General features: G+C 44.4%; 1 protein-coding gene across 4 annotated transcripts in view; it reads right to left on the bottom strand.

Moving 5' to 3' along the window:
• The window catches only part of ERC2 (ELKS/RAB6-interacting/CAST family member 2), a 2,271,945-nt gene that overhangs the window by 1,125,372 nt on the left and 1,132,064 nt on the right, over window positions 1–14,509 (bottom strand). For all 4 annotated transcript variants that reach the window (XM_085624647.1, XM_085624646.1, XM_085624648.1 and 1 more), the window contains one exon: window positions 451–591. In XM_085624647.1, the coding sequence (XP_085480773.1) occupies window positions 451–591 (141 nt within the window). The remainder of the gene's footprint in view (window positions 1–450; window positions 592–14,509) is intronic.

Consider the following 14,509-nt stretch of genomic DNA (forward strand, 5'->3'; position numbering starts at 1 on the left):
TAGTTATTCATTTGAAGACGATATCTCTAGATCTGGTCCTGCGGTGAGGAAACTCATATTTGTTACTGGCCAAACACATTTTGTTTCATAATTTTCAATTCTTACTAATTTACAATGGCTTATCAGAAAAATATCATGAATAAGCACACAAATAGAACTTTACATCAAGTGCTGTTAGGACATTTCAGAGCATTAGGGTCTGGTTAGTATGTTCAGAAAGAAAAAAGCAACCATGATAAAAGAGCTAGTGGGCTTTATGCAAATGAAAAAATGAATGAGGTGGACTGTAAGGTTGATATTAGCACCTTGTGGCAGGAATTTACTATGGGTTAGAGCTTAATTAAATTGCGCTTGAAGACGAAGACTGTTATCAATCGTATGTTTGCATGTACACAAAAAGGGTCTCACATAATACATTATTCCATATGTAATACAAAAAAAGTCACTGACCTCTTTCTCTGTCAGTTCCACTTGTAAAGCATTAACTTTGTCCTTCAGATCTTTGTTCTCTTTCTTATAATTTTCAATCTCGTCCAGCCTTTCCCGATCATCTCGTTCCCTTTGTTCTTTCAAGCGTTCAATAATTCTTTCCTGTTACAAAGACAGATAGTACCACAAGATTAAAATTGAATTGGCAGTAAACGTTTTGTAGTGTACTTTTCATTCTTTTAATATATATTACTCTTTTGGCAGCTACATTCTGACACAAACATTGGCACATTGAAGGCACAGATAGTTATTCGGGGTTCTTCATGTATTGCTATGTTTCAGATAAAATGTTCTTTGTCTAATAAAAGTTCAAGCACAAACAAGAAGGAAATTCCTTTCATTGTCACTAACAAACCATTTTAAATTTAGCTTTGATAGGAAAAAATAACAGCTTTATCAAACTAATAAAGTAATAGTATCTAACATTTGTATACATAATGTAACAGCTAGAGCCCCATTGAAATGTCTCTCTGACATATACCGATTTCAGTTTCCACCAACCCAAAATGTTCTATTTAGGCCTTATTCACCATTTAACTGAGTAGAGCATTTCTCTCTAATAAACCCTGAAAACTGATACATGAAAAATCACAATATGATTTCCATGAAATAATTTCCATTCGCTAACTTTATTTCGGTCTCGAAGTGCATTGTCATAAAAAACATAAGAAATATGTACAAATGATTAATGGATAATACGTCACCTTACAATTAGTTAATCTATCAATGAAAATAAAAACTGTACATTAAAATGCCTATTGACCATAAGAAAGTGCATTTTTGGTTCTTCTTGGACCTGCTCCTGATCCGGTAGTGAGGTACAGTACATTTCATCTGTTAAAAGAACCTGATCAACAATTAATTGCCAATAAACAATTAAAATTAAAACAATAAAACTAGGATAAAATGAGTAGGAATGGGATTAAGATACTGAAATCATAATTATTAGCTTAAAAAAGTGCGCCGTATGTGCCACATTGCATTTAAAAAACGAGATACGGCTAAAACAATGGGGGCATGAGTGTCATACTTTAAGACTCTCGATGGCTCAGCGCAATGCACACAACCTAAGTTCCTACATAGTTGAATAAACCAGCTCTGCAGAGGTAGTGTATAAGCGGGGCAGAAGAAAAGAGCATGTAGCTCTGTCTCTTCCTTACAATTACAAGCAGGGCATCCACCAGAATGGGTATTGGATCATTTATTTGTGAAGGCATGGAGCGGTAGGTTCCCTAATCTAAACTGCACATACAGTTCCCTAGCCAAATTTGGTTGGATGTCATCCAGGAAAGGTTCCATACTATACTCATCTTTGATATGCATATGATCGGCTGTCAGACTGCCGCAAGATGGGCTTTCCTGGGTGACAAAAAGTTTATATGTTCTGTAGGATCTTACCAATTCCAACTGTGAAATCAAAGGGCATGATTCCTCAGGTGATCTCCATAGATCTGTTTTGACCAGTTTGATACAAAGGTCCATTATATGCTTAAGCCAGGGTATTTTCTGTGGTGCCTAGGAAGCTAAGGAGGTCTTTAGGTTCCGATCGATAAGTGGACAATTCCTGGGTCACCCATAGCCGCAGCCAGAAGGTTACGGGTCTGAGGGCGATCTCTTCGCTGATGGGCCTAATGCCCAAATCCAGAAGTAAAGGGGTGAGGGGGGCTGGGGGGGAGACCTAGCAACTGCCTCATAAAATTATTCTCTACCTCGTTCAAACTGGTAGTAGAGCAGTGCCCCCACAATCCTGCCCCATACAATGTAGCGCCCCTTGCTTGTGCTTTGCAGATTTCAACCATTGGCCCCGCTGGTTTAAATGTAGAAGTTCTGTATGGGTTCATGAGCAGCCCCACTGTCTGAGCTAGCTTCACCCCTTGCGTGCGGGTTTCGTTCTCCCGCCGTGCGGGAGAAATAAACAGCGTTCGGGAACACGGCGTCTCCTGGCCGTCGCGCGCACACGCCCACCGTAATGCACGACGCCCGGGAGACGTCGTGCACACGCAAGGGGTTAAGGCTTGCCTTGGTAATCTGCAGCCCCCATTCCAAATGCTCTGTCAAAGTAATGCCCAAGTAATCGAATATCAACACTCTTTCAAGCAAGGCGCTGTTCAAAGATGGGTTGGAGCAAGACTTGTTGGCAGGATTGAAGACCATATATTTGGTATTCAGTGTGTTGATCTCCAGCCCCCCATTCTTATAGAAGGCATCAAAGCTATCAAGAATGTGCTGGATTCCCATGGGCGTCTTCGAGAGTAGAAGGGTGTCATCAGCAAACATCATCGCTGGGACCTTACCAGAGGCAAGCCTAGGGGCATTGTTGTCCTTCACCTTTCTAAGTTGGTCAATGAGTCCATTGATGAATATACAGAATAAAGGGGGTGCAAGAACGCAACCCAGTCGTACCCCTTAGTTAACAGGAAAGCGGGGAGTTAATTCGCCATATTTCCCGTACCTCACTTGGGCAACGTTTTCTGCATGAAGCCTCACTAAGATGCTAAGGCGATAAGATGGAATTCCCAGCTCTCTAAGTACCTCCCAGAGTTTGTCCCTCGGTACAAGATCAAAAGCCGACTTCTGATCTACAAATATTAAATAGAGACTGCCACCCTCTATTGTCACCGTTTTCCAGAAAAGAAGTTGAAGTCTAAATATCTGATCGAGCGGTAGAGGTGTTTTTTCTGAAGCCACCTTTTTAGGGACTCAGGATCTCTTCTTCAGCCATCCATTCTTAGAGGTGATCAAGAAGTACCCGAGCAAAGAGTTTCTAGGTAACATCGAATAGGCTGATCGGCCTATAGTTGGTAGGTAAAAGGGGATAGCCTTTTTTGAGGACTGGGACTATTTCTGCCCCAAGCCAAGTGTCAGGGGATCCATGCCTTTCATAATAGCATTGAATAGGGTCCACAAATATGGTCCCCAAATTTTTGGCTCCTCCCGAAAAAGGTCCCCAGGTAATTTGTCTAGTCCCGGTGCTTTGTTGCAAGGAAGCTTGCTAATAGCATTTAACACTTCGGGCATAGTAATCCCTGTAACCACCTCCTGGGGTAACTCAATGGACGTTATTAAGGGTTCGGCATTTACAGTCGCAGCTTCCTTATCGGTGTATAGGGACTGGAAATGATTCTCCCAAGCTTCAGATGCTATATTCGGCTCAATAGCTGGCTTCCCTTCAGTGTCAGCTGAACTAACTATTGGCCAAAATGTCTTCAGATCTTTATTGGATAGTGCAAATTGAAGGGTTTCCCATCCATCCAGTTTTTTTTTCTTCTTGGATGGTCTCCTTATACAGCACCCTATTTAGTTTGATTCATTGTTTGTCCTTTGCTTTAACAGCATCCAGTAGGGCCTGCTTAGCCTTTCGACATTTTGTGGTAAACCAGGTACATTTGGACCAGGCTTTTTCCCTGCAAACTGCCACTGGGTTAAATAGATCTGTCAATTTTGATGTTAGCTCTAAGTGTGTTTCTGCTACCTTCTCAATGGCTGGGGGAGAACCCTCTGCAAGTGCAACCCCCCACATTTTTATAAGCATTCGGATTACTGTCTGGTAGACTGTAGCCAGCTTATGTGGTGACTGTTAGAATTGCCCCCACCTAATTTTCCTTCTATTATTTGTTAGTGTTAATCCAGTATTCTGGGTTATAGGAATACGTGTGGAATTAATGAGGCCCAGGTTCGGAAGCTTCAATTCCAGGATCAAGGCATTATGATCACTGTCATGCCTCATTATAACGGAGAAGTAATGAACCCTTTGCCATAGTCTAGTTTCCACTAAGATATAATTCAACAGGGATTCATGGCCTACTCTGTTAAATGTTAGCTGTCCCGAAGTGTCTGATTCTGTTCGGCCATTGCACGCTCTTAATGAATGAGCTAGTGTGGTTGAATTAATCTGGAGTGCCAGCGGGAAACCAGGCTTTGATGGGTTAGATTTGTGTATCTGGAATTAACCATTGGAGATCTTCTTCACTGAGGATGGTGTTACTTGGGTCAATAAGGGGTTCAAATTGGCAATTAAAATCACCCCCTATAATCAGCCATATGGCTGGGTCAATTGTGGGAATAAAAAGAGCCAGTTGGTCTATGGTGGCAGATTCTTGGCTAATGGCAAAAGGTTGGGAATAAACGTTAATAAGAGCAATTTTTATCTTTGTGGGGAAGGTGAGTACAAAACACTGGATGTCACTCGTAGGGGTGGGTAGCTGCTCGGTAGCTGCTCGGCTCTACAGCCCAAATGTGAGGCTACCCAGATGGATAAGCCCCCTAATGGTCTACCCCTCCCCCCCTGAACTGGCTGGGATATTGAGTGTAGCAAAGCCTACCCTCTGATGGTCTTCCCTAATTTCAATGTACATATATATATATTGTACATTAAATAAAACAAAACCTGAAGAAATTAAACTATTCATGTCTGTAAAAGCAACAGAAACTAGTGTCATAATGCTTACCATACTTCCAGTAATGCAACAGAATAAATATTACTTTGACCAATGACTTCATCTCATCAACTCCACATAGCTGACTGATGGCATCCAGTATGGACAAAAGATATCCTTCACAAATTGCTACTTATGATGTATTGTCCTTTTTCACAATCTGTATGACATAATATAAAAACTACTATTTAGCCTGTTATAGTAGCCCTTGTGATACTGGATTTTGTCCCCTACTGTACCATTACTGCCCTCAACATTAGTGTGAAGAGTTGATTGGGGACTGTGGACTTGACAGGTGAAAATAATGCAAAATGCGACAGGCAAGCTCTTTGAGTATTGCCCATTAATGTTACTGTTTCTTCTACTAAACACTGAGGAGTGACATCCAGCCATATAGTATGCTTTATCTGCTACCCATAGCTTTAACAACTGTAAACTAGGAAGGATCGGTAGACACCCCACATGCCGCACAAGAAACTGTTAAATTAGAGTGGACCCAGGATGACTGCATAATGAGTGTTAGACCTGGCATCCTTGGCGTGGTTTTCCCCTTAAAATGTTTGCCTTCAATCCTGTTTTGCTGACCTTAAGACTCTGCTCACGTTGCCACTACTAATCAGTGATAAAGTGTGTGTACTCTTTCATTTAAACATGGTAAGATTAGCTTGAACCCATTTGGCATACTTAATTTACTGTATGTCCCTAGTAAAGTAGCACTATATGTGCCCAGGGCCTGTAAATTAAATGCTACTAGTGGGTCTGCTGCACTGATTGTGCCACCCATTTCAGTAGCACTTTAAATATGTCTCTGACCTGCCATTGCAGGCAGTCTGTGTCTGTGCAGTTTTCAACTGCCATTTTGGCCTGGCAAACGAAACCTTCTGCCAGGCCCAAACCTTTCTTTTTAATACATATAAGTCAGCCCTAGGGTAGGCTTTGGACAACCCAGAGGGCAGGATGTTATGTTATGTTGATTTGTATAGCGCACTAGTCACCCAAGGACGGTATCCGCATGCCTGGGCAAGGTGTATAGGTGTGTGTTCCCAAGGTGCTTATAAGAAGAGACAGGTCTTCATCTTCTTTCAGAACTCAAGAAGTGAGGAGGAGGTTCTGATGTGTTGAGGGAGGTCATTCAAATCCTGGGTGCGATGTAGGACAATGAGCAACCTTCAGTTTTGCTTTTGCGAATGCGGGGCATGTGTGCGAATGAGAGTGAGGCAGAGCATAGGTGTCTGGTGGGTTGGTGAAACTGTATGACGCTATTCAGGTATTCTGGTCCTGTGTTGTGTAAGACTTTGTGTGTGTGACAAGTTTGAATCGGCTGCACTTGTGAATGAGGAGCCAGTTAAGCATCGTAATGTGAGGTGTGATGTGGGTGCGGCATGGGAGGTCGAGTATGAGTCTTGCAGCTGCTTTCTGGATGGTCTGGAGTCTGTGTAGGAGTTGTTTGGAGATTCCAGTGTAGAAAGTGTTGCCCTAGTCAGTGATGATTTCTTGTGTGATGGTCCGTCTGGTGCTCTGAGGCAACCATTTGAAAGTCTTTCTCAGCATGCGTAGGATGTGGAAGCAGGAAGTGCACGCTGTGTTGAATAGTCGTCATGTTGAGCTTGTCATCTAGGTATGGTCTGTGAGGCTGGGTGTTGTCCTAGCTCTGACAGCCATCAGGGGCCACATTATACATGCAGCACATATTCCTTCATTGCGCTGGGTGCACCTTTTGTCGGGGCTGAGCTTCAGGCAGTTGGTTCGCATCCACTGTGTTACCATGGTCATGCAGTTGGTGAAGTTGGTTCTGCGGGTGTTTGTCTTGTCTGTCAGGGAGAGGATGAGTTGGCTGTCATGTATTACAAAAGTTATGTATTTAAAAAGATGGATATGTACTTTTAAGTTTTACTTGCCCCAGTTGTGAAAAACTCTTAAATTTGATTTTCACTGCTGCAAAGCCCACCTCTCCCATAGGATAACTTTAGACTTACCTTATTGCATTTATTAAGCTGTAATTTCCAAATGGCAACAGGAAGCCATTTCACGTTTGGTGTCTTTAGAATTGTGATGAAAAATACTAACTTATAGTGAAGTCAGATTTTTTATTACACTTTTGAAAATCACACTTTTGGAAAGTTGGCATTTTCCTTCCTTAGCCATTTGGTGCCTGTAACTTGTCTCTAGGTACAAGACTGGGTGTAGTTGACAGTTGGTTTTTGTGTATTCCTCCTACACAGCCACACACAATAAGGAGCTTAGGAAGGCCTAGATGGGTCATCACTGGCAGAACGAAAGGGAGCAGCTGGGCCTAGCACCACTTACACTTGATAAGCTGTGTCCTGTCTCCACACAAAGGGCTGTATACCCCTTGTAGTTGGTCTTGGGCAAGGATCAGGAAGGCAAGACACCTGTGCACTTCAAAAGCCTGCCTCTAGAAGCTTCTTATCACTTCAAATGCACAACTGGGAATAAATACTGGACAGCAAAGCATTATTTCCCTTGGGAGTAACGTCCCCAACCTTGCACTCCTGAAATATTTCAATAAAGTTCTGGATAATTGTGTTCAGTATGTACTTTTCTTTATTTAGCGAGTTTCATAGTTGTAATCACTTTTTCATGACTTCAATTATTAGAATTGGTTCCATACTATTAAATTCATAGTATCATTGTGTGCCCAATGCAATTCGGGCTTTGCCCTTCTTCAGGGGATTTAATTTTCTGATTGATGGTCGTCTTCCTCGCGTTTCTAAAACGCTTGTGTATCATAAAACAGACACTCGTTATGGTGCTGGGGATGAGTTTAGCTTTCTACTTTCGACACACGCGTAACACAAGCAAACCCAAGGTAAACTCATCCCCAGCACCATAACGAGTGTTGTGTTCAGAAGGGTTACCAACCCTGCACCATCCACCTCGATGAATTACGATCACAAGTGAATACTCCCGGAGTGCTTTATTCCACATTCCAATTGGATAATCATTATAAATACTGGACCTCATACACCAACTCTACAGGACCTGTGGATACTTTGTAAGGATAAAGGACTGCTGTGCTGCTGAAAGGACTGCCACTCTGCAGGACTGCTGATCTCAAGGACTGTTGCCCTGCTGTGCTGACCAGCTGCCTTCTTATATGAGTGAGACGGACTGGACCTGTATGTCTTGAACCCTGAACCCCAAAGTGATGCCAAGGCTAGCTGGCTGGCCTCCTGACTAGAGCTTCAGGGAAAGAAGGCTCTAACAACTTCAGACCCAGCACCTGGACTCTGCCATCTGTGAGATGTACCCTGCTAAGTGGTGCCACTCCGGTCCTGAACCCTTGGAAGTGGGCCTGCATTTGCGCTTGCAGCCTATCTGTGGACCCAGCAGAACTGATGCATTTCCTCTGCTTTGCAGCGCAATCCCAAGCAGAACCGATGCATCACCTTTACTGCGAGGGTTCTCACAATGCAAAGGACTCCACATCGAACTGCTTAACTGCATCCCTGCTATTTGAATTTATACCTTAATGGTGCAATTTGTGAACTTGCAGTCAGACACATATTAAAAATTGGTTTCCAGAGCAGTGCTTGGCAACAATTTTGAGGCCAACAACACTCTTTTCCAGAAGCTTTTCTGGTGGGAACCTGAGTTTTATAGGTAGCCCACCTGTTCCAATCCTTATAGTGCTCTCCAAACATATTGGCTAGCTGTGCTCAAACATATTTAAATAAATAAATAAAATATCTTTTAAAAGCAAGCCATATTATTTATATATTACATACACAGAATTGCTGGTTATATTGTAGTATTGTTGTGTGTAGAAGGATGGTATGAGAGGTGAATGATTGAACAGTTTGCTATGTTTCTCCTGTATCTAATTAATAGTTATAAATAGAATATTAAGTTTAGCTGATCTGCATGTATAGTCTCAGTTATTTCTGTTATAAACAAAGGTAATGAACCAGCCAATAAGGGGTTAAAGCTGAATAGCATGATAAATGGGTACATTTGGGTGCGGGCACAGTGTTTTAAAAAAATATATATTTTAAGAGGAAATCTATGCTGCAGCAAGCTTTGATTGCTTAGATTCTCAAATTAGGCTAATCTCTGGTAATGCTGGTGTGACAATTGCACTGTATTAATATAGAACCCAAAATGTAATGTGACAGAAATATTGTGTTTGAAATAGCGCACCATGGGCCTCATGTAGGTAGCCAAATACCGGTCGGTAACGGCCGATTTTCGGTAAATATGCCGTTACCGACCGGTATTCAGACAAGTGAGATGTAGGAGTCCAAAAACCAATTTTCGGTAAATATGAGGCGGTAAATACCGATTCATATTTACCGAATTCCAAAATACCGAATCAGAGTTACCGAATACATAATTAACAAATCGGTAAATATGAAGTGGTAAATATGAAGTGGTAAAAATGAAAATGACATGTAGGAGCACTCGGTAATTAAGAAATCCAAGAAAATCGGTAAATTAGAGTCGGTAATTAACACGGATTGAAAGCAGGTGGTAACCATCAACAATGCATATTAGCAATCCCAAAATGCTACAGCGTGGACAACATGGCCGCTATGTACGTCATTGCAAGGCGCCTACGTCTACAGGCAGCAGGACTGAGGGCGTGGCGACGGGAGGAACAAATCTACAGACAGCGCATCACACTATTCCAGCTGACTGATGCAGAGATACATGAGAGGTACAGGCTAGACCCCGAAACCATCATGGACTTAATCAGGGACCTACAGCCACTCCTGGACCATCCAATAAGAAGGGCGCACGCCATACCCCCACATGTGCAGGTGCTCTGCAGCCTACATCTGCTGGCATCCGGCAGTTATCAGGTGGTGATAGCTGCGGTGGGTGGGGTATCCCAGAGTTGCCTGTCACGTTTCTTCAGGAAGTTCCTGGATGCCATGATGCAGAGAATGCACCACTACATAAGCTTCCCAAACACACAGGCTGCACTGCAGAAAACAAAAACAGACTTTTATCACATGGCACAGTTCCCCCATGTCATCGGCTGTATTGATGGTACACACATCCCAATCTGTCCACCAGCTGATACAGAGCACATCTACAGGAACAGGAAGTCCACCCACTCCATCAATGTGCAGGTGATCTGTGATGCAGGGAACATCATCACAGATATTGTTGCAAAGTTTCCTGGGAGCACCCACGACTCTTACATCTTCCAGAATAGTGGGATCTACACACGACTGAGTGCCGGAGAATTCGGAGAGGGATACCTGCTAGGTAAGTAACAGTGACGCCCCTTGAAACCTGCAAATCATAGTGTATAGAGGCATGTTACTGATGGTTCCTTTTTACTCATCCAGGCGACAGTGCATATGCATGCCGGTCATTCATCCTCACTCCCTACCTACACCCAGCAACCCAGAGTGAGAGACGATACAACGTGGCACACAAAACAACACGCAATGTGGTGGAGCGCACGTTTGGACTACTGAAGAGCAGGTTCCGCTGCCTGCACAAGAGCGGAGGCGCACGCCAGTACAAACCCATCACCTGCTGCAAGATTATTGCCACTTGTGCAATGCTGCACAACCTTGCCACGAAAAAAGGTACAGATGTGGAACTGACATATTTTGAGGACAACGAGGATGAGTCAGGCCAGCCAGAGGGCAACGCAGCTAGAGTGCCAACTGCAATCGATGGGAGAGAGAGACGGGCAGATATCACATGCAACTATTTCTGAGTAAGTAAGGGGACACAGCGAGTTGTGAGAAGTCCTGACGTAGTTTTAATGTGGCACCACGCCATGAACACATGAACAGGCCAATCTGGCAATATACCATCTATACAAGGAGTATGTCCAGGGTTACGTCACCCAATGGGAAGTGGCTAAGCAGGGCTACATCAATGTTTGCGCATACGCGCTGCAGTGGTGGATTGCACGGCCTGTGCATCCTCACTAGAGCCAACCCCAAGCCGCCTGCTGCTCCTGCGTGCTTCTGGGATGGGGGGTGTGATGCTGCTGCTGGTGTCGATGCTCTCCGCAGCATCCCCTGCAGCAGTTGTCGACGCCTGACTAGTCAATAGCACCCCTAGTGCACTTGTCACCTGCACCATCCCCCGAGACAGGTCGCTGCAGCACTGTGTTAGGCCCTCCTGCATCGTCACAGAGCGCCGGCACAGTAGAGAAGTCGCAGTTGCCAGACGGTTGAGTGCCCTGCTGGTAGTGTCCCTTCTCTGGCGTTCCCGGCGCCGTGCTTCGATGTCAGCATCTAATTTGCTGCACAACTGCTGGATTGACTGGGACATGTCCCGAATGCCCGCAGCCATGCCGCTAATGTTGGTGTCCATGTTGACTAGTGTTGTCGTCATCACCCGCATGTGCCTCTGGACTGACATGACTGCCTTTGATTGCAGGCGCTGTTGCTTCAACATTTGGCCCTCGAGCCCCAAGAAGACACCATGGCCGTCAGTGGGTGCTGGTGGACTCTGGACACGCGACCTGCGGCGCCCTCTTGCTTCCGTCTGTGCTGCCTGTGAGGTGTGGGGCACAGTGGCATGGCTCCCTTCCTGGGGCCCGGTGCGGTCTTCTGGGCCCATGCTGTCGTCTGACGAGGTGTCTAAGGCTCGTAGCCTGGCTGCTGGACGCCTCCTCATTCTCACACCTGCAAGCGGAGATGTGGCCGGTGAATCGAACATGAGTGGCGATGCTGGCTCTGGTGGTGGTGATGCTGGCTCTCGGTGAGGTGATGCTGGCTCTGTGTGCGGCGAGGCTGGCTGTGTTGGTGGTGCGGCTGCCAGTGGGCCTGCTCCCTGGTCTGAACTGGTGCTGGCTAGAGGTGATTTATGTGGCCGGTGTGCCGTCTCTCCTGCAGCATGCCCTGTCCTGCATGATGTCACATCTGTGGACAGAAATACAACATTGGCTCAGTGTCCCCGAAGGGCTGCATTGCAAGCGTCACAACAAATCATTTCACATTCCAATATGTCCCCTGTCTCCTTGTGCCTCGAGTGCGTGACATGCCTTGTTGCCCTGTAACATTTACGTCATGGTTAGTGTTGCCCTGACTACATCTCCCGGAATGCATTGCCTGTCTGCACTGACACGTGTGGACTGCTGTGTGATTCTCGTTTCACAATGGGGGATGTGGGATAGGGGTAGGGGGGGCTACATTGCTGTGCTTTCGTCTTACCTTGGTGTGTTGCGGCTCTGGCAGAGCTGTCGGCGTCCCCAAGACCCACGACGCTCTCTTGCTCGATTGTGGCCGCCACCAGCTCCTCCAGTTCGGTGAGGGCAGGTGCCCTGTTGGTTCCACCTCCGGTCTGGCTGGCCTCCTTCTGGATGTCGCCCATCTTCCTCTTGGTTACAATCCGGAGGTCATACCAGCGCTTTTTGAGGACCTCAATGTCCCTGTGGGTCACTCCCACAGCATTGACCTGCGCCTGGATGGCCAGCCATATGTTGCGCTTTTCAGCCTCAGGCACTTGCAGGGATTGCCTTCCAAACAGCTTCTGGTGCTGCTTCACCACCTCCTCCACCAGCACCTGGAGTTCCTTGGGGCTAAATTTCAGCTTCCTCCTCCTTTCCCCTCCGTCTTTCTGTGTTCTCTGGCTGGACATGCTGTTCGTTTACCCGCTCGCACATGCAACGGCTCCCTGCCTCTCCTCTGCACTCCAAGCTTCTCCAGGGTCGGCTAATTATGTACACCTGCCTCGGTGTGGCCACTTCGGCTAATTATGTACACCTGCCGGGGTGTGGGCACTTCCTGGTTGGGTGGGCTGTCGTTGCACTGGATTAGCTGTTTCGTCAAGTCATGTGATTTGATTTACCGAATCCGTACATACCGAATCGGTATTTTCCGATTCGGTAAATACCACCTCGGTATTTACCGATTCGGTGAATAACACCTCGGTATTTACCGAATCGGTAAATACCACCTCGGTATTTACCGATTCGGTGAATTCCGATTCGTGATTACCGAATGTTACCGAATCGGTAACTGTTACCGAATTTTTACCTACATATAACTTACCGATTCTAATTTACCGATTCGGTACGGCTCGGTATTTAAGAACCGGTAAAATTTATTTACCTACATGAGGCCCCATAGGAGGTAATAAAATCCAATAGAATTACTTTTTGTAAACAATATTTAGGACACAATATTTCTGTTCGAAATTTCTTTTGCTAACAATATGCTCATATGCATCCTACATATTACTTGTACACACAACCGTTATCGTTTTAAATTGTCACATGTATTATCTGCAAAGAAGTAATAAAAGTGTACTGAAGCATTACGGGATGCTGCAGAGTCTGGTTTGGAGTCAGGATCAACAGAATTCCCATTACTACATATTTTATATGAGATATGCCTGACAGCTCACATTTGGTTGATTGCACTGATGACATGCATTGTGAGGTATAAACAATTCCTCTGAGCAAACTCCAATGGTCGGTGTCTTAAACTCCCTCTTGATAACATTCTATCAATTATAATTACTAAAATGTAGTTACTTTGAGGCTAGTCACAAAAGTAACTTACACTTGTGAGTAATTTGCGTGTGTAATTTACTCTTACACTTTTGAGAAACTTCAATACTTTGTGCTATCCACAAAATCAGATTGAAAAGTTACTCAAAAGTGTAGACTTACATTTCTCCACCCCTTGAAGAAGAGAGTGGAACCAAATTAACAAGTGTATGTTACTACTGCCAAAAAGAAACAGTAGTAAGTTCAGCCAACCACTAGTATTGTAACACTCTCCCAATGAAAATAATGATGGTAGGGACTTAAATTAAAACCTCTTAGAAAATAATGCTAAACTAAGTTAACGTTTCTACACCTGTATATTAAGCTAGTGTGTAGGAAAATATGATCTCTCCATTTAGCCTGATACATATTTTCTTGTCACAAGGAGTTCTGACATCACAATACACTTTCAAAAAGAATATAATACTAGTTCCCTTTAATAAAATATCACAAGTGAGTAGTGCCATCATTCACCTCTTTGACTGAAGATGCATCAATGTGAGTATTGCTTTGATAGAGGCCTGCCACTAATGCTTGGAAACCTTCTGCCACAGTTGGACATTGAGACTATAATAAAGTGTAAGCAGCAGCTACTCAGACCTTTCTGGCTTAGCATTACAAGTTTGTCTTTCCAAGTGTTGACAAAATGTACCAAGCACAGGCAGGACGTATCAGGACTCTCTCGGCATTGTCTGCACTCTCGTTCCTTCTACATTTTAAACAGGGTGATGCTAAGCAGCGGGAGAGAGTCCTTAAACACTGCAGCTCCCACTTAGGCCCAGGCTTATTGTGAGAGACAGCACGTTGCAAAGTCTGGAGGCACCTTTGTAGAGACTGCCAACACCATCAGACCTCTCAGGTTTGTCAGATCAGTGTCTAGTTTGTCACCCAATCTATGTTTTCTTTTATTTGCATTCTGGAACTTGTACTGCTATGGATCTCTTTATGTAATCAACTTCAGAAACACGCTTGTGCCTCAGTGGCCTTCAATATACATATAATGTTCACACGATGGGGTACCTTATCCAATATATATTTGTTAATTGCGATAGGGCCTACGTTTTAAATTAAAATTATGCATAAATGTATGATTATG

This window comes from Triturus cristatus, chromosome 9 (assembly GCF_964204655.1).
Source record: "Triturus cristatus chromosome 9, aTriCri1.1, whole genome shotgun sequence".
Taxonomy (NCBI): Eukaryota; Metazoa; Chordata; class Amphibia; order Caudata; family Salamandridae; genus Triturus; species Triturus cristatus.